The sequence below is a fragment of the Spea bombifrons genome, chromosome 4, assembly GCF_027358695.1.
Source record: "Spea bombifrons isolate aSpeBom1 chromosome 4, aSpeBom1.2.pri, whole genome shotgun sequence".
Lineage (NCBI taxonomy): Eukaryota > Metazoa > Chordata > Amphibia > Anura > Pelobatidae > Spea > Spea bombifrons.
In genome coordinates, this window is record NC_071090.1 from 56,749,023 (window position 1) to 56,776,308 (window position 27,286).

General features: G+C 40.7%; 1 protein-coding gene across 1 annotated transcript; it reads right to left on the bottom strand.

The window, feature by feature from the left end:
• Positions 1-14,472: 14,472 nt before the first annotated feature.
• ZNF800 (zinc finger protein 800) lies at positions 14,473-27,045 on the bottom strand. Its single transcript, XM_053463420.1, has 6 exons — positions 26,717-27,045; positions 18,167-18,264; positions 17,903-18,011; positions 17,255-17,350; positions 16,652-16,795; positions 14,473-16,230 (listed from the first exon to the last, which is right to left on the bottom strand). The coding sequence occupies exons 2-6, from the start codon at positions 18,215-18,217 to the stop codon at positions 14,582-14,584; spliced, it is 2,049 nt and encodes a 682-aa protein (XP_053319395.1). The 5' UTR covers positions 18,218-18,264; positions 26,717-27,045; the 3' UTR covers positions 14,473-14,581.
• Positions 27,046-27,286: the final 241 nt, after the last annotated feature.

Consider the following 27,286-nt stretch of genomic DNA (forward strand, 5'->3'; position numbering starts at 1 on the left):
TTGATGTTTCACGGGACTGCCCTGTAGCCAACTCTCTCATACAGATCCAGATTTTATTTTCTGAACATCTGCTCTTCCTCACTAAAAAGGTATGGTTTATCTTGCATGTTAATTTCTATGTGTCAAGGTATTCTAGATAGAAGGAAATATATCTCCTTTTCACTAATCAGGAACAGTTTCTTTAGCTACAGACTATTAAATATTATGTAGCATTTCTAATAACTTGTATATTGATTTTTGACTAACCTAATTTAACACATTCTACAAGCTTGTTGTGGAACACTAGATCCGAAATGGGAATGTTTTTTTCCTTGGTAGGAAAGTTCCATCTTGAGGAATGTCTTTGCAACTGCATTTTACCTCTGATTTCTGCCATGATTCATCCTGCTATCAATTAAAGCATCTTGGCATCATAGATAAATATTTCAGGTAACGAGTTGACCATTTTAGACAATAAAGATTCTTGCTTCAGACAAATTAAGTGTGATTTCTAAAATAATAAATAGAACATTTTAATGAATTGATAAACATTTGTTATATTTTAAGGCTTAATACACACGCAATATGTTAATGTGCGTGTGAATATATATATATATACATTCACTCACACATTGACATATTGCATGAATAAATATAATAATATTGCGTGTGTATATATATATATATATATATATATATATATATATATATATATATATATACACACATTTAGTCTCATTTATATAGTGTATATGCTAAGCTTCAGATACCTTCTAACTAATAGACCTCATAACCCCATTATTACAAAAGATGGTATTAGCAACAAGCTCTACACATGCTATACATATGCATGCCTCAGTGCTGCTTTCTCCATCATTCTGTCCTCCCTTCATGTTGGGATAGATTTAACCCCTTTAATTATTAAAGGACCAAGTATTTCTTGTCATTTTTACCATATATTTTTTTAAATCAAGATTCCCATTTTCCATATTTGATGAGACCACACAACTTTGACTAAGGTGTTTAGGCATAGTGAGTTTTTAAATATTTATTTTACTTATAGTGGAAGCAGTAAATGGCATATTTTTTATTTTGTCTAATGTATTATTTTCTAATTTTTTATTTCATTTATTTCCCATAATTTATTTTTACATTTCTGGAAAGAGGAGAATCGATTTATCTCCTTCTCCATATCTGTTTGTGCTGATCACAGTTTGATCAGCAAGCAGGGCTCCATAGCCCTCCATTTCAGATTGCAATAATTTCAATCAGCCAGCAGGGGAGCAATGGGAGAGCCCAGCAGGGTCTGAAAAGACCTTGCCGAGTCTCTCCTCATGAGAACTTCTGGTGGGTGTCAGCAGTGACACCAACCAGAAGGGAATGCCTTCATTCCTTGAAATATAGTGTACCGGGACATGCCGATTATGTGCAGCCTTTCTGCTTTCTGCTACAGCCAAATATTGCACTTGCTGCTCTGTAATTCCTGAGTAAAGCTTGGATTTTTGTTCCCAGACTTGGGTGTTCTGTGATTATTTCTTGGACCTTTTTATATTGGCTTTTTATATACACACACACACACATCCAATAGCCCTGTACTCAGCCTCTATTAACACAAGATAAGCAGGTGTTCGCAGGCAACAGTGAAGCATGGTGGAGCTTTGTTGCAAGATGAGGGCTGCATTTCTGCAAATGCTGAGAAGTACAGGCAGATACTTATCCATAATGCAATATCATCAGAGAGGTATCTAATTAGCCCCAAATTTATTCTGAAGCATCGCAACAACCCCAAGCATACAGCCAACATTATGAACTACCTTCAGCATAAAGAAGAACAATGAGTCCTGGAAGTGGTGGTATGGACCCCACAGAGTTCTGATCTTAACATTATCGAGTTTGTCTGGGACTAGTTAGTTCTCCAGGATGTTTGGAACAACCTACCTGCTGAGTTCCTTCAAAAACAGTTTCCAAGTGTACCTAGAAGAATTGATGCTGTTTTGAAGGCATGGGGTGGTTAAACCAAATATTGATTTGATTTAGATTTTAAACTTGCGTGAGATAGGCATAAAGCTACCCTCACTATGAGACTGGACAAAGGACTGATTGAGGTTGGAGTCCTTACATTGGGAAAAATGGGCAGACTAGATGGGCCACTTGATAAAGACCTCATCGTGAGGTTGAAACGTTGTTGGTTTTCTCCTTCAATAAATCTGCCTGATGGAACCCTTGAGTGCCTGGAGCCTTTTTCTATTTAGATGGGCCAAATGTTCATCATCTGTCCTCAAATTGTATGGGTTACATAGCTAGATCATGCCTGAGTTCTTGAAAGGATTTTTATTTTTGTTTTTTGTATTTCATGTTTAAGAAGCCCCACACAAAGTTAAAATACAAAATAACATTTTAGTCCTGCATATGCAAAAGAAAATGTGCTTTACTTGTTCAGACCAGGAGCCAGCATAAATATTCTTGTAGCCCTCATCGGAGCCAGTGTAAAGATCTCTGAACAGAAAAAACACTCAAAACGTAAACTCCAACTTCCAGGGCTATTGTTGATGTCACTAACTGCTGCTTCTTCTATGTCATTCCATTTAAAACAATGTTTACTTCTTTTAATGTACTGATAATTATCTAATGTAGCCCTTTTTTTTTGAAAATGTCAACTTCAATTAAAGAATTATTTTACTTGAAAGCTCAATGAGATTCATGCACTAAAGCGTGACTTTGCAAGAGCTTAATATTTCAGCTCACTAACATGTCAGGATTGGCCCTACAAAAGAAGGTTTCTCCTGGAAAAGTAGTTGAGCTAGCATGATGTATACTTAATTGGGAGCTGACAGAAGACTTCTTATTACTTTCAATATACATTATGTAGGGCCATGTCAGCGTCAGGAACCACAGGAATTTGAACCAGCAACCATGCATACGGTATTGCATCTATTTTTGTCACCACCAGGCAACTCAGAGGCTGCCGGACCCATTTCCTCCCCATGGACATGAGATCCTTGTTCGTGATTCCCCTGTGACTCGTCATTTAATCAAGGGCTTTTCTAATAAGGGCTGCTCACAGCTTCCTTTGTTCGAGCTTTGTTTTCCTGGTCTCAGATTTAGTTTCTGGTATTTGTTTTATTTGTATTATTTTTGGGGGGGAATTCTGGTTCTGACCTTTGTTTATGTTTTCTTACCTTGTGATTCAACACCTCTTTGGATATATTACTATTGTGGTTATTGACCTCATACTGTAATTAGGTTACACCTCAGTCCTATACCTGTGTACCATGTTTTGGCCATATGTATTACCTGGGAAAGCCTGAGCTCTTAAGTCTTCTAGTACCTAGTCTGCTGCTGTCTGCCAGTTGCCAGACACCTTGCCATCAGTTCCCATCACAGTTCCGTGCCTGTAGATAGCACCTAAGAAGAGGTATACAACTGCAGCAGGTAGGCCAGAGTTGGCCCTCACATGGGTCCTGGTGCGTCCATGGGACCCAGGTGGCACTTTGACGAGACATGTTGTTTCCGGTTAGATGCACTTCCTTGAAAAAGGCAGAGCCACAGGGACAGAGGGGGTCACTGGCTGGCAGGCACATGTGACATTTCATGCTAAATAACACCGTAACTTGAGCTCCGTCTCCTCTGGTCTGCTCTACCATGTGTCCCTGTCAGCTTTATTTCCCAACCTACTCTACTTATGTTTTGACAGGAGCAGGGCATTGTTTTTACAAGATTTAATGCAGGATGGAAAGTGCTATATGTAGACGTTCTTCCCCAAGCTCGGCCCATTTATGTACAGTCTGTGGTATGTGACATCAGTCCCATCTTGGTGGAAACGCTTTTAGTTTTCCAATAAAACAAATGAACCAAGCATTCTCCTTCACATGTTTTGAATGTTTATGTGAAGTTACATATATACGGGAGCTCTCAGAAATGTAATGTACGATTTTATATATAAAACATTGCTCTAAAACATGCGGTGGATTTCCATTCCTAAAAGGCTTGGGTTTGTAGTTTCCCTTCATAGGAGAACTGTAACACATAGTTTCCAGCTGTACCATTTTAGAATCCGGTCTTTCTCCTCCACAATATGTTCTTCTCGAACTATTCAAGTTTTCTGGTAGCAGCCTTCTCACTATGCGGGCTTTACCAACTGAAGCTTTCTATTGAAAGGCTTCCATAAAGAGTTATGTTGAAGTACGTGTTCTGTTAGCAGTTTTACTCTTCTCTAGCTTAAAGGTTTTTCCTTTCCTATCAGGATCCCATCTGTGTGTTCTTACTGCAATTCTACAGAAGACTTCTTTAAAATTGTTCGCTTCCATCAGGCTTCATTTACTCCCATGGATTTAACTAACATCATTAAACATGTCAAGTGAAGGGCAAGTACTACGTACGCTTAAGAGGTTTTTTTTTCTTTTGCTATTGTGTTTGAGAGAATGTTGGCGTAATTATCTGTACTGTAACCGACCAAACTTAGACTTCCCTTTGTATGTAATTTGTATAAAGTCTCATATTTTTCCCCCAAGTTCATGTTTCATGTGAATAGCTATTTTCTACAACTTACATATATAAGCTCACTGTTGTTATGACAGAATAGTGTATGTTACAAAGTTATCTGTGCTACAGAATCAGCTTGTCCATTAGAAATAAAATGTAATGAAATGAGAACTAACCTCTTTCATGATCGTTTCCTTAAACTAACAGCCAACACTGAACTTGTTAGGATACAATACTATACTATATAGTTTAGGGCAGGGGTGTCAGATACCAGATCCCAAGGGCCCCAGCCAGGTCAAGATTTTTGGATACCCCAGCTTGAGCTCTGGTAACTCAAAATGGCTAACGCTGATTAAATGACTTGTTTTCACAGCAAGGATTTACTGAAATCTTAGGCTTTTTGTGGCCTTCAAGGGCTGAAATTTAAGACCTCTAATTTAGGTCACAGCCAAAACAAAGCAGGCTGCTATAACATTGAGCTGAAGGTTGACAGGTCAGAAGTGGCACACCAGGTCAACTGTGTAATCCTCAGTCTGCCATAGAATTATATATACATGTAGAATTATATTACATGTTATGATAAAGATAAACATCTCGGGGCAGGCATCATGAGGCTGTGTGGGGTATGTTTCACTAAATCCCAAATCGGTTCCAACAGGGCTTTAACTTCCACGGGGCAAGAAGCGGATTTGACATTAGCTCGGGGATGGACCTTCAACCTGCACCAAGCAACGAGAGCCCTTGTTATAACATCCGCCAGCGTTGTCATGGACATTGATGTGCTTATGGGGACTTGTGCCTGTCCCTCGAACTGCAAGTTTAAAAAATCTATAATATATATATTATTTGAATTAGTGTCTGATTTTTTATCTCATAGGTATCCAATATATACACAATTTTGGAGCCAATAAGGAATGCAATCTTCTGCATCAACATCAAGGTTAAACTCGATGGACTTTTCAACATAAATTACTATGTTACATGTATAAACTAATGAGTATTTTGACACAGATAAATTATGATTGAGCAAGATAAAAATAATAAAAGTAATCTGATTTTTATCATTCATGCATTATCTGAAAAATACTTGTTTAGGAACTTTTCCTGAAAACTGTCACTTTCTGTAAGCACAATGTGAACATAAGTCTTATTCTTTTGACTGTTAGTCATGCTTTGGTAGCACCAATACATCGCCCGGGGTCAAAGAGCTGATTCCAAGTGAATGCATTCTCTATGTGTTTCTTTTAGTATTACATTATCTGATACCAATTGAGCCGCGCAGCATTAGGTTAAATATTTGATTAGCATTTTTCATTCAAAGTACATTTAGTATTTAGCGCTGATTGTAAACATGCTGTATTGACAATAAACTCTGTATGTGTTATTCCACAAGTAAACGTTTTAAGAAGAACTGCCAAAGAATAATAAAGATTTTTTTGCTCCTTGCCAGACACTTCAGGTCCCATAGCGTTACTTGTCATTTATTTTACAGTTTATTCAATTTGAAGGTTTAGATTGGGCATTAGATGCAACAGATTAAGTTTACCACCCTTAGGTCAGCAATTCAAATATCTTGTTAAAGTCATCTGGCATTACCAGAACATGCAAGCAACTGGGAAGTAGCAGAAATAGCAGAAATAAACATCCCAAATCCTTCTAGAGCTTTGTGGGTTACAGTATAAATTTATGAGGATTTAAAAGGACACTATCAACTTATTATGGCAAAATGCGATATAAACATTTACGCACTAAGCAATAATGTATCACGTTTGTGTACTATCTGTATAGGTCACTGGGAATAAAAGATTACAGTCTTTCAGGAGAGATGTAGTTATCAGTTGGGTATTACTGTATTATTTTATGGAGTGGACATTTTTATGCAAACAATTCTGTTCCATGGCTTTAAAAAAGGGAACTTGCTCAGCCTTCCCAACATTTTGCAAAATCCGTCAGTCCTGCAGAATTTCCATGTTCTGCGGTGCTTCTGGGTGATACTATTGGTAGAGCCAAATGACTTCAACCATGATGGCTAAATCCTATACCCTACAACCTGGAAAGAATACATTGAGCATACTCCCTCCATACTGTACATGTGGAAATGACTTGGAGGTGCTGCACTGGAACGAGGCAGGGACAATCTGCTGGTAAAGCGGAAAGAAAAAAAGCACAATTACACCTACAACACAATCGAGTATAGATTATGAATTGATTACATCTTTAAAAGTGGTGTAAGCTGCCACGCTTCCACGATTAATAGCATTCGAAACCCACTTAAATACTTCCGGCCATGATCTTATAAACCTGCTGAGCACGCTTGTGTCCCGTCTGAGAGACTTGAGAATAGACTTGTTGAGTTGTCAGATTTACAGTTTAATCAAATTACATTTCTATTACTGAAACAGGTGCTGAATTCCGAACGCCACATCATTTCTAATCATGCCAATGTATTAAGTAAAAAGGGGAATCTTCTTACTGACACTGAAAAATATAGATGGATGCAAAGGCACAATTTAAAAAAATGGTTTCAAGACATTTTAATGACCATAAGCTGCTCAGTGGCCTTGCAATTAACGCCGACATCAATTGCAGTCAATGTTACATGTCATTTTGTACCAAGATGAATTAGCTCATTAGACCTAAACCTTGACAGTGCTTGTTACCGACAAAATTAATATTGAAACTCAACATCAGCACATCATTAGGTGTCTGCATATTTAATGAAAGCACAACAAAGCTTTGTGTAACACTCAGGTTTAGCATCATTGCCAAGGATTGCTCTTTCAAGTATACAATTTAAATACGTGCTAAAAACGTTCCACCTTCTGGGTGTAATGATCTAGCTTCTAGAACGTCACATCAGTATAGTAATAGAGTTACAGACGGGTCGTTATTTAAACATGTCTGTAATTAGAATACCAGTGATAGTTGATAGCATGCATCAAGCCGATTTCTTTTTCTGATTAGATTATTAATATTTTTTCACTTGGGGTAACACGTTTTACAATATACTTAAGAATGTACTTGTTAAAACATGATTTTTACAACATTAACAGCATATAACTATATAAACATATTGATGTGTTGATTAATGTGGTGATTGCCAAATCAGTGTTCAAAGGCTATAAATAGTATCTATATATGTGTGTGTGCGTGTGTGTGTGTGTATATATATACATATATATATATCTATATAGATGATAGATAGATAGATAGATAGATAGATAGATAGATAGATAGATAGATAGATAGATAGATAGATAGAGCACTGTGCAAAAGTTTTAGGCAGGTGTGAAAAATTTCTGTAAAGTAACAATGCTTTCAAAAATAGACATGTTAACAGTTTCTTTTTATCAATTAACAAAATGCAAGTGGAAAGAAGAATCAAATCAATAATAAGTGTGGTCACTCTTTGCCTTCAAAACAGCATCAGTTCTTCTAGGTACACTTGCACACAGTTTTGTAAGGAACTTGACAGGTAGGTTGTTCCAAACATCTTGGAAACGTTCCACTTCTTTAAACTGAAGATAGCCCTTAATGACTGTATGTTTGGGGTCGTTTTCATGCTGCAGAATAAATTAGAGCCCAATCAGGTGACTCCCTGAATGTATTGCATTATGGATAAGTATCTGCCTGTCAGTGGTGTAACTACAAGGGTTGCATCTCCAAGAAAGCCTGCCTCTCTAGGGGACCTGGGTGACCCCTGCAACCACTTGTTCCTGTCTCCTTGTGCCAGTTCAAAATTGTTTAGAAAGGGCCTTTTCTAAACAATTTTCAATCGGCACAGGAAAACAGGAACGAAACAGAGTCACGTTACATTAGGTGACCCCGTTGTAAAACCGAGGCTGCTCACAAAGCTATTTGGGCACAGCGATGGAACAAACGAGCTATTTGGGGTTAAGGATAGCACAGACAAGCTGTTTGAGGGTAACGATGACACAGATTAGCTTGTTGGGGGAAAGAATGCTCAGGCAGAGTGTTTGGGGGTTAGGGTGGCACTGATAAGCTGTTTAGGGCAAAGGTGGTACTGTGGGACATGTTGCTTGCTGAAGTTTGGGGGCCCTGTGGTTTTTCATAATGTCCCTGCTGTCTGTAATTCTCAATATTGAAGAGACCATTAATTCTGACCAATTCTTCAACTCAATCTGCAGAGATGCAGCTCCAAACTTGCAAGGAACATCCACCACGCTTCACTTTTGCCTGCACACGCCCCTTCTGTGAATAGTGCAGATATGGCTTCAAGTCTTTCATGAAGACCACTTTTGACCAGACCACTACTGCACATATACTCTTTGCAACACCCACTGTTTTCTGCCAAAGCTGAGCTGATGATGCTGCTGGACATCTTTAGATTGCAAAGGGAAGTAAGTATGATGTGTTTTTCATCTGCTGCACTAGGTTTTCCTGGCTGACCACTACTGTCCTCAACATTGCCTGTTTCTTTGTGCTTGTTCAAAAGAACTTGGACAGAACACCTGGAAACCTCTGTCTTGAAATTTCTTCCTGGTGGAAAACTTGATGATTCAGTATAACTACCTTGTGTCTTGTTGCTGTGCTCAGTCTTTCCATGGTGAATGGCAACAACACTTTGTTAGTAGGTTTGGCTGCTTCTCATCCAGTTGTGTGCACCCAGTGTATGTGCATATGCATGTTTATGGGCTGGTATGTGTAAAGGCAGCGTGTAAGGGCAGTGTATGTGTGTGTTTATGGGCAGGTGTGTGTAAGCGCATTGTATATGAGCAGTCCAGTGTAAGGGCATTGTATGTTTATACGCGTTTATGGACAGGTGTGTGTGGGCAGGCGTGTGTAAGGGCAGTGTATGTGTATATGCATGTTTATAGGCAAGTGTGTGTAAAGGCAGAGGTGTATAAGGGAATTGTATGTGTGTATATGTGTGTTAATGGGCAGATCCGTGTAAGGGCATTGTACGTGTATATGTGTGTTTATGGGTAGGTGTGTGTAAAGGCAGTGTGTGTGGGCAGGCATGTGTAAGGGCAGCATATATTGATACGTTTAGCAGTTTAGCTTTGCATCTTACATCCACAAATTGCATTGAAACAAAAAATGAATCTGTATTACTGCAAATGTAACTAGTCATAAACTTAAGAATAAATGGGCCTTAATATTACTGGTCTGTTAGTACATATTAGGTTTGAAAAAGAGAATTTTCTACTACTGGAAAATCAAGTACAAAACATAGCTGGCTGCCAAGAAGTTAACAGATTTATGGATGGGCTCTTTCAACAATAATGACAGTTACTTGGCCATAGTACTGAAAATCCATAGCTCAAGAATGAGTATCTATTAAAATAACATGAAGTAAGTTAATTCAGTTGATATTCATATAGAAAAGTGAAAGAACTGCCATCTGAATTATTAACAGCATACTCCAACACTAAATAAAAAAGTGCATTGGCATGATTTGCAAGATGTTTTCTTCAAAAAATGGCTTAATAAGAAGACTAACAACATTGAAAGTATATTCTCAGCTTCTTAGTCCTCCCTTTGATAGGACATCCAGTGGTGTTCAGTTTATCTCCACCTGCTCATAGAAGCCAAGGAGCTTTCACTTCCAGAGAAGTTCTGAAGTAAGCCAGACATGATTTCCTTCAACAGAATGATGTTAACTTCACATAACTCATTTGCTTCCTTGCGTAAACCTCAACTTATTCAACAGCTCACCAGTAATCCTATAACAATTTGTATAAACCTAGTCTTCTTTGTATTCATCCCCCCCCCCCCAGTAAAATACACAATTCAAATTAATGCTCAAGTAGTTCACTCTCCAATAGAAAACACATCCTCCAGAACTTTGGGACAGGTATGAAGCTGTATCCATATTTGTTTTATTTCATGGCTTGTCTACAAACGCAACACAGCAACTATAGTTTTTCCACATTGCATTAATGGCAATGCCAGGTGACAGTTTCTTTGTCATACTTGGTGTTCCCAAAAACAATATTGAAGACCCGATGCCTTATTTGCCAAGGGTGATATCAGCCTATTATCGGTTTACTGTTTAACCCTAGGGTAAAGTAAATTTACTTCAAGGGAAAGCATTTACATGTAAACTGAATTATTAATTTTTCTCATGTTAAGTATTACATACATTTAGGGGTTCAACGCATTGACTGATGTTGAACTTAATACCAATAACTGACTGCGTGAAATACAAAATAACGGCTTGCTTATCATCTCAGTTTGGACCTCGGCTTGACTTGTCTTTATTTAACTCTACCTGTGCCAAGGTAGATGGTCTGTTAGGTAAAAAGATCCAAAGACTAGAACACAATATTAAGCATAAAATTGTGATACGAAATTGCACAATGAGAGTAATGGGTGTTGAAAATGCCCTTGTAAGTAACAATGGGTAAAGTAAGGAAATTATCATTCTGAGAAAAGGTAGAATGGATACTTAAAGTATAAACACTTGCACGAAAAGGTTTGGTTGATGCATGCAATTTGTCTTGTTTTTTAGCGGATATGACGTTGATATGTTCTTTATTATTTCATCCATTGTTGCCTCCTCCATGTCTACGTTTTTCCTTTCATAGGGAAAGTTTTTTTTTAATCGTAGGACGGTCTTATGAATTATACTAACCTTAGTTGCCTATGTTCTTTTAGCTACGTTTTTGACTTTCATGGCTGACATCCGGGTTATTGTGAAGAATTGAATAACCACCTTTATGTCCAGCTTGTCATCTGTTTTATGGTCTTACGCTCGATTTACAAATAATTATGGCTCTCTGTCACATTATATATGTATAGATGAGGGTATTACTTGTGTCCTCATATGACAGCAGGTGCTCTGTTATAGCAGTCCTTTTCTTTATATTTTTAGACGTGGTATAGACTACTCACCTTTGTGGATATGACATATAGTAATCTAGTAAAACATATTGTCCATACACAATTATTGCTGTTCCATGACATGTTTGGGATAATGGACACATTTTCAAATTATGTGTCACAGTTTTACTACATACTAGATACGTTACTTAATGACATCTTACATTATGGGGATACACGATTCAACTTGAACTTATTCTTCTATATTTAAGAGTGTTTCACATATAATTGTCTTCTTGGATGGTTGCCATAGTAACTTCCCACATGTGTAAAATGCCAAAATACTACTTGTCTTTTGCCAGCCCTGAAGACAAAAATAGTTTGGGTCTAAATATTAGTATTGGTATGACCACACAATTAATATATAAATTTTTCCTTTAAAGAGTGTGCACAATATATTTTTATCTAACCTCAGTTCATTCTGTTCCAGACTCTGCCAGCCCTTGTTTACGAACCAGTTGTGAATCTTGTAGGTAGATAATTTGATGGATTTTATCTGGTCATCCTATTTGGAGTGGCCAGATTTTCTCATTTTTGTTGTTGAAACTCCCCTACACTCCTAAACTGGCCTCGGTTTTCATGAATCCCATTGTTTGTAACCATCCATCAGCAGAAAAGATCATTTCTTATTGCAGCTCACAATTTACTGCCTTGTTTGGATGACACAGGAAGCCATCAGCAAACTAATGTCCAAGTAAATGTAAGGCCTTCAGAACAATATTTGTGAGGCATTCCCGGACCGCAGTGGTCAGTGCCTCTCAAAGTGGTTCAAGGAAGGAAAAGTGGAGAACCAGCGTCAGGTTTGGGGACAGCCAAGGCTCATTGATGCACACGGGGGCGAAGGCTGGCTCATGTGGCCAAATCCAACAGATGAGCTACTGTGGCTCAAATTCCTATTAATGGTGGTTCTGATAGAATGGTGTCAGCATGAAAGGTGTTGCATATGGGGCTGGGTAGCCACAGACCTGTCAGGGTCCCCACCCTGACTTCTGTGCAGGTGAGCAGAAGAACTGGACCACAGAGCAATGGAAGGTGGTGGCCTGGTCTGATGAATCGCATTTTCTTTTACATGAGGGGGATGGCCAGGTGCGTGCACGTCACCTGGAGGAAACATGGCACGAGGATGCACTATGGGAAGAAGGCAAGCCAGCAGTAGTGTGATGCTTTGGGCAGTGTTCTGCTGGGAAACCTTGGGCCCTGCCATCCATACTTTGACATGTACCTAAGCATCGTCGCAGACCATGTACACCCTTTCATGGACACGAAAGACATACAAATTATAGATTTCAAATGTAACCACCAATACAAAGCATTGAAAGTGCTTTGTTACGATAATGCAACAACACATGGTAACATTTCCAGTATTTATTTTCTGCAAATGCAACATTTATTCACCAAGGGCGTGTGCACATGAAGACATAACATTGGCACAAAATGATTACAATCTTCCAGTTACGTTTTTCTGCATTTGTCATAATCATTAAACGTTATTTTCATTTTTACAAATAACTTTGTAAAAACAAGTAGCTAAAGCAAAATGTTAGAAGTCTAACGGAAAAAAGTTTTTTCATATTAGAAACATTTTTTTTTTTCTTTCAAAACGTTCATGTTTTGGGGAAAGCTCAAGTAGTAATTTAATAAAATACTTTCCTAGCTATTAATATTGACGGAAATACAATTTAGGTCACACTTTCTGTACGATGAAATGCCTCAAGATGTAAAACTAAAAGACTATAATTAGTATAATATAATTATATAACACATAAATAAGAGGACAGGAGTGAGCCTGCCGCAGCTTCAGCAAATTACCGTACTGCCTGTTTTGAATCCATTATGTAGCTTGTTTAAACAGAGAACACGGAGAAACAGGCAAAGTCAAAAGAGGGAGGTACATGGTTTTGCTCATTTATATTTTATAGCTTGCTTTTAACAGTATTGCTCAATTTCCAATTGACCACAGTCTATTTTTATGAAAAAGTTTTATTTGGAAAGCCTCACTTGTTATGGCACATTTGAGAAACAGACTATAATGCCACATTTCTGTTTTCATTCCCAGTTTTAGCTATTAGACTTCCAACAAAATTCATAACATGGGGACAGGCACCGGTATCCTCCATATAGGTCATAAAAAAAATGCTATGGCTCGTAAATGCTATAGCGCAATGGAAGGTTTAATGGTCAAAGTCTTCATTCATAGGAATTATTCCATAATAAACCAAATGCTCTGCCTTTAGAGTGCTGAGCAAGAGTTGCGGTTTAAGTAGTTTATATGCATTTGCCATATTGGCAGTTTGAGGAGGTGAAGTCAATTGGCAAATTAATTCATTTAAACAACTACAATGCATGGTTTAAATGGATGACACTATATTAACACATTATAGGAGTGTATGATTTCATTTGTAAAATCGATGATCCATACACACTATTTAAAAAAAAATATTCAATATCTGCAACAGTTTCCTAAATACAAGCAAGTCATTTTAAATGCATTGTTTAAAGTACGTTTAAAATGTTATCCAGAATTTCCATAGGAAACTAAAGAAATAAATATGTTACAAGGAGTGCAGAAGTTTCATGGCCTCTATTTACAAGTCAGTAGAGTAGCATACCTGCCAAATTTACAGGCCAAAATGCTGAAGGGAGGCCAGCATCATCCCGGGAAGTATATTAAAGCACAAATAAATGTTTCAGGCGCCCAGTTTTAAGAGCCTTAAGGGAACCATGTAACAAATGGGTAGTTAATATGCAGCATTTCTTAACTTTCGGAGGGGTAAAGGCTACTCCTTAACTAGCTGCCTTACACTCGCAGTTACAATGAAAAAAAATCCCAAGAGTTCTTAAAATACCTGCTTTCTAACGGCTCAGACAATGCAACAATCATTCACATTAAAATATGCAACCACAAACTAGAAATTGTAAAATCACGCATAAAAACCATGCCCTTCAAATATGAGATGCCACCAACAGCAGCAGCCTCGCTCAAAGTAGTTTAAGAGTATTTTTGCAGATAATATCACACACCAGCAGCAAATCAGTCTTTTTTTTTTTTTTTGTAAAATCCACCAGGAATCATTTAAGAGTCTTGGAAGGGTGACATTTCTCTCCATTTTATATGGTAATGCATCATTTGCATCACATTTTTGGCAGACAATGGTAAGAACGGACAATAAGCCATTATTTTATTAAAAAGTGTGCTCATATAAAATACTAAAGTCAATGGATTTGTAATTTAAGCCATCCACAACCTACCCCCCCCCCCCCCGAAATGAATAGATCATCCCACTGTGGTTTTAGACCTTGTGCTTCTGCCTTTATTTTTTGAATCCCCTGCTGAAGAATGGTTTAAACCGGCTTTGTGAACTTTCTTATGCAGATCTAGATCAGTCTTTTTTGCAAACGCCTTGCCACACTTTTTACATTTGAGCAAAGAAAAATTTTTGGTTACTTTGACTTCGATGCTAGACTCTCCATCACCCTTTTTATTAGGCAATATAGAGTTTCCATCGTGTTTCGCGTTTACCCGCTTAGCTTTATATTTTTGCGGACCTCTTTTTGACACCTTTTCGAGGATACATTCAATCGGTTTCTTAATAGCTCTACTTTCCAAGTTTGCAGTTATTTTTACTAGCGCTCTTTGCGTCTTTTTATGAACAACAGTTATGTGTCGGATTACGTCACGCTTCCTACGAGTCTCGTAGGAGCAAAGAGGACACCTGTAGAACTTCACGTAGATGTTGTTTCCATCTGTATGCAGCGAAATGTGTTTTGTTAGGTTCTGCTTAGATGTAAACTGACGTTTACACAGTTTACAGTAAAGCTGCTTGAAATCAAATCCAACTGACAGTTTAGGTTTTTTCGTTTTCTTCTTGTCCCCGGCTGGGCTACTCTTGGGAGACTCTACATCAGATTTGCCTTTAGTTTTGGGGGTGGTGTGATTGCTCTTTTTCTCATTTGTATGGTTTGATCCCTTTAAGTCATTCTGGAGAGAAGGGGCGCATGAGGAGTCTACAGCGTTGGAATTTTCCGCTTTTACTTTGATATCTGTGCTACCACTGGAATTATGTCCTTTACCCTTCTTAGATTCAGTAGCGCCTAGAGCAGCTTTATGTACTATGCGAACATGCTTTTTCAGCAAGTATTGTGAAGTATACCGTCTCTTGCAATACGGACATTTACATGAACTTAGGCTGAAGTCGACGTTTGCAGATTTAGGGCCACGAGACACAGACTTTAACGATTTCTTTGGAGATGCCACATCCAGGGAAACGTTTTTCGCAGGTTTCGTGTTCACGGTAGATTCAGGAGTAACTGAATCTCGTTTCAGCCCTTTGTGAACTTCATCAATATGCCTCCTTACGTTGGCTTTCGTAGCAAAAGATTTATTACACATGGGACAGCTTGTGCTTGAAGCCTTACGACCCATTTGACCTCTGCTTCTTGTTTGTTTCCGTTTTACTTCAACAAATTTCTTTATATCTTCCAACTTTTTTTTGTGTACCTTTTTAATGTGACGTCTTATGCTTCTCCTACAGTGAAAAGATTTCTTGCAAACGCGACACAAAAATGGAAGTCCATCATCATCACGTTCTTTTGCTGGTTTATCAAGAAGGCCAGGGATCTGCACTTCATCTGGAACACTGGCAGACTCTTCATTGTTACTCTCTGTAGCAGGTGGTTCTGTAATCTCCATTTCTGTACTAGGACTAGGTTTAGGATCAGCGACAGAGTCTTCTGGCTCAGCAGCCATTAACTCAGGTATGTTGCTTTTTTCTCCAACAGGGGTAACAAACTGAAAAACAGCATTTCTATTTGTTTGAATAGGCTCCAGATTTACTACATACTCTTGCTTGTCTACTCTTGGGTAAATTGCATCCAAAAGATCCTTAACAGCTTGGCTTTGTTTATCACTTTCAAAGCTGGCACCTATATGTATATACACAGGGGGAAAAAAGAAAACGTTTTTAATTTACACCTTGAGACATGAAGCATAACCTCTAGAAGGCACAGCATGCAGCCATTAGATGAAATTTCATACTATACATTTTGTTTCCACACCATAACACCATAACACCACAACATAAATAGTATCAGCAAGTGTAAGTAGTTGCAGTTTATATAACATGGCTAAAGTACAAAAACCTTTGTTACCGTTAGGTAATTTGGAAATAAAGCAATGCTAGACCCAGAGTATATTTGTTTCGCAGTGCAGCTTTTACTTCCTATTTTCCATTTGAGAATGAACATTAAGTGGAAATAAACATTAAGGTACGCTGCTATAGGTGGGACTGTATTTAATGCTAAAAGTACATATTTTTCCATTGGATTTCCACTATTAAGAACTTACTTTCATCAATATGGAGTTCCGATAAACAGTAGAACTGTTTGTGAGTGATTAGGTTTGGTAGACCTCTGAACAGACTGCGGCACGTCTTGCACTCAAAAATAGTATCCACTTCCTTTAACAACATGTGTTTCAACTGCTTAGTCCCTGAATGCAAAACAAAACCAAGTATAAATTTCAACAGGAATTCTCCATGTTAAGCTAGACATGAATATCACACAACAATTTGAGAATGTACAATGCGAGAACACAGGCTGGCTGATATCTCTATCCAATTTGCCAAAGGTGATAGTCTGACCGTGGAAAAACATTTATTGTGAAGCACTTCCATCAAAATTGAAAAAAACATTCACATACAGCCATTCATACCAATCATTGTTGTCCAAACAAATCTGATTTTCAATAGTTGAGACTCAACTAGAATAGTGCTAAACACAAGAGGATAGGGAACAGATTTACACACACTCCCAAAAACCAAATAATTTGTTTGGTACCAAATATACTGTATAAGAGTGATAACTGAACAACAATAAACGGGTCTTAATGTCCTATGATGAGGGAAACAGACACAAAATGTAAAAGCCCGCCAGAAGAGATGCATCGTACCTGATCGAAAACAATCAATAATTTGCTGGATACCGGACTTTGCAGTTTGGACAGGTTGCTGTAAGACAGGTGGGTCTCCCGGCTCCAGCAATGGGGCTGTAACAATAGATTCTTCACAATATAACATACATGACCTCATGTTGGAAATCCCAATTAAATTCTGAGACTTTATTATGTGGTCTTCAAAAATAAACAAACAAAAACCATCTCATGTTAAATGTAAATTGACAGGCTCAGATTTCCTCTGAACATAAACCTAGATGCTTGCCAACGTAACTGCGCTAGGACGCATACAAAGGAAAAACAAAACACACAACAAAATAAATTATACCAGCACACAATATAGAGCTATTTTTCAGGACCCAAACCCTAAGGCATGTATATATTTTCTGGAAATATCGTATCCAAAAGACACTGTAGTTATGATATAGAAATTAGGGGGGCTGGGAAGCAAATTAAATCAAAAACAGGAAACAACCTGTCGAGAAAAATGCACAAGTAATCATTTCCTCTCAAAAGGGAATTTACATTTTAAAATTCAGATAAAAGTCCTCATGTTTTACTCTTATTTTTCATGAGGTAAACGAAGACCTGTACACCCCGGTCACTCTGCAGTATTTAAACAAACTAAGAAGCAGCCATGTTTACCTGGCCCACAACAGCCATGGTGGTGATGGTCAGTCTGACAACACTTGTCCCTCACATGCATCTTCTGGGTTGGCAGCATTGACTCTTCCGCGTCAGCTTCATTTTTGCTCTGCAGAAACAAAACCGAAACCTTAGACGAGTCATTTACCACAGTATGGTTCCACCAACAAAGATACACCAAAAGTACATATACCTTAAACACACGTGCTTTTTCAAAGGTTGCATGCAGGGATGCAATTAAACAAGGATAAGTTTGGAGAATACCTTATTGCGCAAAAAGTGTGTCTTCCGAAGTGTAATGTAATTTTTTTCCATGGTTTAATTTAAGGCAAAGCCAGTATTACTACACTTGCTGCGACAGACTGGAAGATAAAAGTATATTTGACATAAACACAAAGAAAAGAGGGGGAAATGCAGATATAGCCATTGAGTTGCATATGAAGACAGTAAAACTAAGCCCATCACTCTCACATTAATGACAAGGACAATTTTAAACAATCTGACAAGTGGTCGTCAAGTGTGGTTGACGACATCAGCATAGGTTTGGGGTCGCTTAGCTATTTTCGTTGAAAACAATGAAATTTCTAGCCGTGTGTCATAATTGCAAAAGGGTTTTCTAGTCATCAATTAGCCTTTTAAACTTAGAGAACAATACATATAACCTAATGTTGCTTGATTCTGCACATAAAACAAGTAGATATAAAATAAAAAACAAAAAATAATGCCAACAGCCACCAAAACAATTTCTAAAGCCAGCTACTAAGGCTTATTCTGCTATATCAGGCCTATAGCTAAGGCAGCATATGTTCTATCAAACATGTCAGTGAGAAATGAATCATGTGGGATATGGGGCACGGTAAAGGAGATATGAACGGCTGCTATATAGTCATGCTAACAGCACTTAGATTGGAGGCAGGGGAATCAGCGTCTCAGCCGTTACTGAGCATGCACCCACCAGCTCTATAGCGTTGAACTTTGTGTAAACATTCCACAGAAATGCAGTTATTTCTTATAAAAAAAAACCAGTAATTTTACTCACCGTAAATTCTCTTTTCCCAAGTATAGTGGCAGTACCAGAGGGTTTGCTCTTTCGCCGGGACAAACACTTAAAAGAAAACAAAGGGTTAAACTCCGCCCCCCCCTTACCCTATAACCGCCCGTACCGGCATGGAGAGACAGTTAACTAACAAGAGGACCAAAGGATGGAAAACAATTATCTGTATAAATACCAAATTGGGAGGGAGATCTGTACTGCCACTATACTTGGGAAAAGAGAATTTACGGTGAGTAAAATTACTGTTTTTCCCGGCGTATAGTGGCAGTACCAGAGGGATGTAGCAAGATCCCCCTCAACAAAAGGGAAGGGAGTTAGAGCTTGACTGCGTGAAGGACCTGACGTCCAAACTCAGCCGCTGAAGCAGAGGAAATGTCCAGTCTATAATGTTTGATAAAAGTATTCCATGAGGACCATGTTGCTGCTTTACAAATGTCCTCCGGAGAGACTGAAGACCTGGAGGCCCATGAGACTGAGACGGCTCTTGTAGAGTGAGCCGTAATCTGAGGAGGAACTGTGGCCCCACAGGAGTCGTATGCCAGACGGATTGTATCTGTGAGCCATCTAGATAACGTGGATTTTGACACTGCTTGCCCTGCAGATCTTCCCTGGAATTGTAGAAACAGGTGGTCAGAGGAACGAAAAGAAGAGGTACGTTCCAAATATACGGTAAGAGCTCTTTTCACATCCAACGAGTGCCATTCCTTTTCTTCTGGTGTCGTAGGATCCGGATAAAAAGTAGGCAGGACAATAGGCTGGTTAATATTGACCTGGGACAATACTTTAGGCAGAAATGACGGTCTTGGATACATGACCACTTTATCTTGATGAAAAACTAGAAATTCCTTAGAGGCTGAGAGCGCCTGGAGTTCCCCAATGCGCCGTGCCGACGTGATAGCCACTAAAAATGCTGTCTTTAGGGAGAGGAACTTTAGCGACACTGTCTGGAGAGGTTCAAACGGAGATAAACACAGAGCTTTGAGAACCAAGGTAAGATCCCAGGGTGGAAAAAATGATTTAACCGGAGGTCTTTTAATAGTGATGGCCTTAAAAAATCTCCGAATTAAGCGATCTGACGCCAGATCGAGTAGCAGGAAATGACTGAGAGCAGACACTTGACCTTTAAGAGTAGAGACTTTGAGGCCTGCTGTAAATCCCATATGCAAGAAGCGCAAAATGACCGGAATGGACGGAGGAGAAGAATGCAGATCTAGATACTGACACCATTCCAAAAATTTTCTCCATGTTCTCAGATAAATTCTTGATGTAGACCGTCTTACTGAATTCAAGAGGAGATCAGTCATAATAGGTTCTATACCTTGATTTTTTAGGATTAGCCTTGCAGCAGCCAGGCCGTCAGTCTGTACATTCGAAGGATGTGAAGGGGAATTCCTTTCGTTTCCAAAACTACTGAGGACAACGGAAGCTCCCAATAAGCTACTGCTAGCTGGCACAGGTCCGAAAACCAGCTCCGATTCGGCCAAAACGGGAGAACTGCTAGAACTCTTGCCTTGTCCATCTTGACTTTGAGCAAGACTCTGGGAATCATCGCCACCGGAGGGAAGATGTAGGCTAGGTTGAATTGCCACTTGATCCCCAATCCATCCAGAAAGGGCGGGTAATCCATACTGTACAGGGAAGCAAAAATAGGGACCTTTCGGTTCAGACGTGTTGCCATAAGATCCACTTCCGGCAAGCCCACTAATGCCACCAATTTTTGAAATATAGTCGGATGAAGAGACCATTCTGCTTGAGAGCATCTGTTTCTGCTGAGGTCGTCTGCCAGGGCATTGAACTGCCCTCTGATGTGAACCGCTGAGATAGCTTCCAGATGCTTTTGTGCCCATCGCATGATGTCGGTGCATAACGATTGAAGACTGGCTACTCTCGTACCCCCTTGTCTGTTTATATAAGACACTGTTGTGGCGTTGTCTGATTGAATCTTTACTGATCTGCCTACTATCCATGGCTTGAAGGATACTAGGGCCCTGAAGACAGCCTGTAGTTCCCGGAAGTTTGAAGATTGACGAGCTTCCTGCGTTGACCACTCTCCTTGTGCCGAGTGAGATTGGAAATGAGCTCCCCAACCAGTCTGGGATGCATCTGTGGTAACTATCAGCCACTGTTTGGGCTGGAATGACAGGCCGCTTGTCAAATTTTTCTTGATCTTCCACCACTCCAGTTGCCGCAACACTTCTTGAGATATCAAAATCTCTTTGTCCAGGTCCTCGTCTTTTCTGGACCAGTGGGACAGGATGTGCCATTGAAGAGGCCTCATTCTTGCCTGCGCCCAGGCTACTGCCGGTATGGTGGAAGTCATCAGTCCCAAAATGCTCATAACCTTTCTGATGGAGCATATGGGATATGCCTGGAGATCCGTGACTTTTAGCCGAATGTGTGTGGCTTTGTCTTTCGGAAGAACAAGACGAAGAGACTTTGAGTTTACATGAAAACCCAGAAACTTGATTTCTGTTGTTGGAATTAAATTTGATTTGGCCACATTCAGAAGCCAACCATGGTTTTTTAGCAGATTGAGTGTCACTTGAAGATCTATTAAAAGTTGTGCAGCTGATGAGGCTTTTATCAACCAGTCGTCCAGGTAAGGGACCACCGATATCCCCTGTAATCTTAATTCCGCCGCCAAAGGGGTGAGAATCTTGGTAAAGACTCTTGGCGCAGTGGAAAGGCCGAAGGGTAGCGCTTTGAATTGAAAGTGGAGGAGACCTCGACTTGTGTTCACTGCAAATCTTAAAAATCTTCTTGACTTTACGGCTATAGGCACATGAAGGTAAGCATCCTGAAGGTCTAGGGAGGCCATATAATCCCCTCTCTGAATCAGCTGGGTAACTGAAGAGATGGTCTCCATACGGAAGTGTTGGTAAGGAATGTGTTGGTTGACGAACTTCAAATCCAACACTGGACGAAAGGTGCCACCTGGTTTCGGGACTAGGAACAACCGGGAATAAACCCCCTGAAAAAACTGAGATTTTGGAACCTTTTCTATAACTCCCTGACTGAGGAGTTTTAACGCTGCCATAATTAATGCCGTGTTCTTGGTTACTGACGGGTAAGAGGAGACTAGAAAAACATTGTGAGGAGGTCTGCAAAACATTATGGTGTAGCCTTCTGAAATGATCCGACGGATCCAAGGGTTGCTGGTAGTCTGGAACCATGTATCCCGAAACATCCGAAGGCGTCCTCCTACTTTGTCAGAACCGTCTTGCCCTATCTTGTCTGGCTCCTTTAGGGCGAAATCTGGTGTCTTTATTTTGTTTCCGAAAGGAAGACTTATCCGATGGTCTGGAATATCTCTGTCTATTAAAGGGATACCTGCGGTTCCATCTGGGCTTAATATCTTGAGGCAGTGCCTTCTTGGTGTCTGACATTTGTCTCAACAGCTCTTCAAGAGGAGACCCAAAAAGCTTTTTTCTCTCAAACGGTAAATCACACAGTGAAGATTTAGATGCTGAATCAGCGTTCCAGGATCTAAGCCAGACTGCTCTCCTGGCAACCGTAGACAGACCCATATTACGGGCGGATAGCTTGACTAATTCTTCTACCGTATCAATCAAAAAATCATTAGAGAGTTTCAAATTTTTTAGGAGTTGAGAAAGATCCTTATCAGCATCCTCCAGAATGTGGTTTTCTAATTTCTGGAGCCACAAGCCTTGAGCTCTCGCTACTGCTGCTCCAGCTGATGCTGCTTTACTTTGAAGTCCTGCTGCTTGGAAGATTCTTCTATTAGCAGTCTCTGCTCTCTTGTCCATAGTGTCTTTAAGGCCGGAAACTTCTCCAATAGGCAAAGTAGTCTTTTTTGACAGCTGCGCGACCTGGACATCAACTTTAGGAAGATCTTCCCATATGCTGTCATCCTGAAGCTTAAACAGTTGTTTGAAGTGCTTAGAAACAAAAGCTCGCTTACTAGGATGCTTCCATTCGCGTTGTACAAACTCCATAAGATGAGGCAAAACAGGAAAACCCTTTTTCTTAGTGTCTGGATTCAGTAAAACCTGATTTACTTCCTTAATGAATTTTCCCAGCTCTTGAGGGGGAAAACCGGATTCTGATTCAGATTCTTCCGAACTGGATCCATCCCTGGATGAACGTGAACATTCCCCAGATGACAATTCCGAAGTAGATGGACTATCTCTCCTGCGTTTCTTACTTGGCTTGTCATATACTGTTGGCTTGGCCGCTTCCTTAAATGCTTGGAATGTTTGGGACAAATTATCCTGGAACCAGGATAGAAAAGACTGCATATCCTTCTGTTTTTCTTTAGCCAGGATATCTGCCAAACACTGCTGACACGTCTTCCTCTTGTAGCCGTCTGGGAGAGGAGTATTACATTCAAGGCATGCCAAATGTTTAGACTTACATGAAGCCTTTTTAGGAGGAGCAGAAGGCATTTTGTCCTTCTCTGGAGATGAAGGGGTTAACATAATTTTGGTGTATCAAAATCAAGATCACCAAAAAACCGTGTGGGGGTCAAACAACACGGCCAAAACCTGTCCTGACACACACTCTTGTGGTCAGACAGGTTTGCACAGTTTTTATAGGCAGCCAAATTTTGAATTTGGCGCCAAATCCGGATGATCCGAACCGCGCATGCGTTGTAGCACGGCCGGATCATCAGTGGAACGCATAGCCACCCGGGCGTGCGTTCCACTGAACTGCGCATGCTCCTCCCCTGGACGCTTGTAAAAACTCTGCTACAGAACCCGTCTGTAACGCGGAGTAGCTGAGCGGCAGCCGAGCTCCCACCCGGGGAGCGAACGGACTGCCCGACCCCCTTGGCCGGCACAACCCGTGTGCCGGTTGAAATCTTCAACCGGAGAAGCCGGAGCTCCAAGTGTTCGTCCCTGCGGGACAAAAAAGAACTGTCTCTCCATGCCGGTACGGGCGGTTATAGGGTAAGGGGGGGGCGGAGTTTAACCCTTTGTTTTCTTTTAAGTGTTTGTCCCGGCGAAAGAGCAAACCCTCTGGTACTGCCACTATACGCCGGGAAAATAAGTGACACAGGCACTGGTTTATCTAGACTGTTAATAGAGCATCGCTCTTCTGTGTGCGCCAAGGTCGTTACAGGTCATACGAACGCATACTGCATGGCTTTACAGGAAGGGCAAACACATGTTGACTGAATCCACAGCTGAATTAAAGAAATGTGTAAACAATTACAAAAGGGTTAATTAGAGCACAAGTGAACTGCACAGGACATACATGGGGGCAGTGGTTTTTCAACATAGGATCACAAACCGTCCAGACTATTGCTACCCATTCTGTTATAATCTAACCACGATCCGACATCCATTGCTCATGTAATATAGAAAATGAAATAGAGATATGTACTTCCGTGAGAAGAGTTCACCCGCAGAGGGGAGCTGAAACCGAAAGTATCACAGCAATCACGCTCGTAAAAGCCATTAGATGATGTATGAGGGCCTACAGAGGTTTGAAAAACATTTTGGGGCTGTTATGACCCAAGTCTGTTTTTAGCTATAAATATTTGGATTATATACCAGCTGGGATTCCAACAGAAAAACAAAGCTGTGGCATGTTACATCCTAAATACATACCTCAACTGTCTTACTAAATACATGGGATCATGTAGGCCATCAATAAGCCCTCACCCACCTCAGCTATACCCCCTACACAAGCTCAGACTCTCCTTCCCTCCCCAAGCACCACCTCCTCCAGTATACCCCTACCCATTCCACTACTGCATCACGCCACAACATCTTCACCAATAATGACAGCAGATCACACTCACACGTGTCAGTCATCATCAATGGTGCCTCAAGTCGAACAGCTGATCAGACTCCAAAACCCCCACTGTGATTGGACATTTGACTTAAAGCCCTCCTCAGTGTGACTGACGACTCCTATAGTGACAGGACTTTAACACCAATACACACCCTTACACATGTACTTTCAGGAAAGTTAGAAGCCAGTCAGGAAAACCTGCGAACCCGCTAGAAAGCGATTGCACTTTTATGATCAGTTACAGTCACATCTTTGACAGGTACACAGTCAATTGTTTTAATTCACCATAAAAAGTCTTCCACATTCCAAATACTGAAAAGTAACTTCAGAAAAAAATGCTACAATAAATATTCCATACTCACTACAGTAACATTCATAAGTGTAATCATTGCAGAAGTTTAAAGAAGTGGATTTGTTAGCACATGCACTCTGAAAATATGGCCATAAACTATAGAATACACATGAATAGAGTTCCTGGATCAAGGAGAAATCAGATTGCCTTTGAATCAAGAATTATTTTTCTCTCCCCCTAAGCGGCCAAATCCACTAAAAAGCTTAATTGTGGGGGGTTTTGCCTTTTTACATCAAAAGCAGGAAGGATAGGAAGAAGGTCTGAACTTGATGGACTTAGATCTTTCTTTCGCCTAAATGACTATGTTATTAAAATAGAGTATGTTTATTTCAGGGAACACACCGGGCCTTATTCACATATGTAATATAAGCAGCGGGCACTAAATTCGAAGCACTCACATTCCAGCAGCTGCTATTCCGACTGCTCCAAATCGAACAGTTTGCGCACAATTCATCTAGATTTTTCATTTATAGCCAAGGTCAGGTAAGAAAACTAATACTTTCTAGGGCCAATCTCCTTTCAACTAGTACACCTTAGTAAAGAGTTGGATTGAGTCAGACCGGGGATCATGGGAAATGTAGTTCAGTAACATCTACAAATCTACCACTTGGCAATATATAAAATGCTACCCGTTATATATAGAAAACACTAATGCTAAAGAAGGTGTTACGACTTTCCATCTAGAGCTCGTCCAATATATCCCTATTATGTATGCTTATATGGGTGTGCTAATTACACTGAATGTTATACAAATTAGCTGCCATTTACTAGACGTGTATACACACTCATACATCCTAAAGAAACAGAGAAGGGAATCTGGATCAAAACAAAGTGGTGCTGTCACCATAGGAACCATTGGAATGTTACTTCAGATTGCTCCATGTCCAAAATGGGTAATTTCACGTAATTTCCACTGAAACGAACATGAATCTAATTAGGCGATTGATCACATATAAGCCTTCAAGTAGTGATTAGTGCGAAGCACATGCAGGGAGGTGGTAATTCTTCATCCTGAATGCAACTTAATAGATAGAGGCACCTGCTATACAGTATTGCGGCTCCGGTGATCCGATCGGCCAGAACACCGTCTCCCGTGTGCTAGAAAGTCAGCCGCCCCCCCCCGCCATGAGATCTATGGATGCAGCGGCTCGACCTAGCCGGAGCGGATCGTGCGCTCTCAGTACCTCCGCCAATTGCGCACACAGGACCGGAGTCATGCGCCCTGCTCACCAACAACCCCAAGCATCACATTTTAACGGCCCTCAGCATTACCGAAAGAAGGGGGTGCAGCCATCAGCTCATTACACCTGCTGAACTGCAGCTGCCGTGAGCAGGAACGCGTCCCCCCCTCGCTACAAGTGGCACAGCCGGCGGGGAACCCAAGCGGTGCCATCTATTCTCTTGCTGGGATCATCAGGGAATAAAGAGGCGGCGGGGGGATGGAGGAGAATCGGCAACCGAAACGCAAATGCAGGGAGAGATGCCACTGCGAGAGCGAGGGTCTGATGGTGACCATTTGGAGACTGCAGGCCACAGTATGTGAGCGCGCCGAGGCGCATCATGCGCACGAAGCGGCAGCCGGACACAGCGCAGAGGGCAGTCTCGCTAGCACACTGCGGGCTTACCCGCTTTTATTATTAAGCGTTACCTCAGGATCGGAGAAGAGATTCCGGTACATGACTCTGACCAGAGCGCGGCCGAAACAGCCACCGACCAACGCGCTCTCACCGTGCGCAACACCCCGCCAGTCACTCAACCAGCCAGCCAGCTCGACTCTAAAGCCCGAGGCAGGAGAAGGAGGAGACAGCGCGTCATCAATCGGCGCCTATGCAGGGGACCTCAGGTGGGGGCCGTTAGGCTTCGATTAAAAAAGCGCAAGAGAAAACGCGCATGAGGCGCTACATCAGGGGTCTCCCCGGCATCCCCTATCCGGAAAACTCAAGCCGCTTCTAGCGGGGAGCGGAATGAGGCGGCTGGAGTACACCTCGGGCGGCACGTCCACCCCGGTACATAAAGCGCGCTCCTGCCGTTTGCCCCTCCGGCGGGGAAGCGACAGCGCGCGGTGACATTGCTGTTCTCGGTGCCAGCAGCGGCTAAACGCCACCACACCGAGAAGAGCCGCACAGCAAGACACCTGCGAGTGTAACCCTGCGCACACGGGTCATAGGTGTCGGCAAACGGGGCATGGAGTGTGGGTAACCGAGAGCCCATTCGGCCC

What these genes read in the sequence shown, in the direction of transcription:
- ZNF800 (XM_053463420.1), bottom strand. Translation starts at nt 18,217, where the DNA reads ATGGAAAAAAATTACATTACACTTCGGAAGACACACTTTTTGCGCAAT. An exon ending in CACACTTTTTGCGCAATAAG is followed by an intron (nt 18,012 to 18,166) that starts GTATTCTCCAAA and finishes TTGTTTCTGCAG; the next exon opens with AGCAAAAATGAAGCTGACGC. An exon ending in CCATGGCTGTTGTGGGCCAG is followed by an intron (nt 17,351 to 17,902) that starts GTAAACATGGCT and finishes CTATTGTTACAG; the next exon opens with CCCCATTGCTGGAGCCGGGA.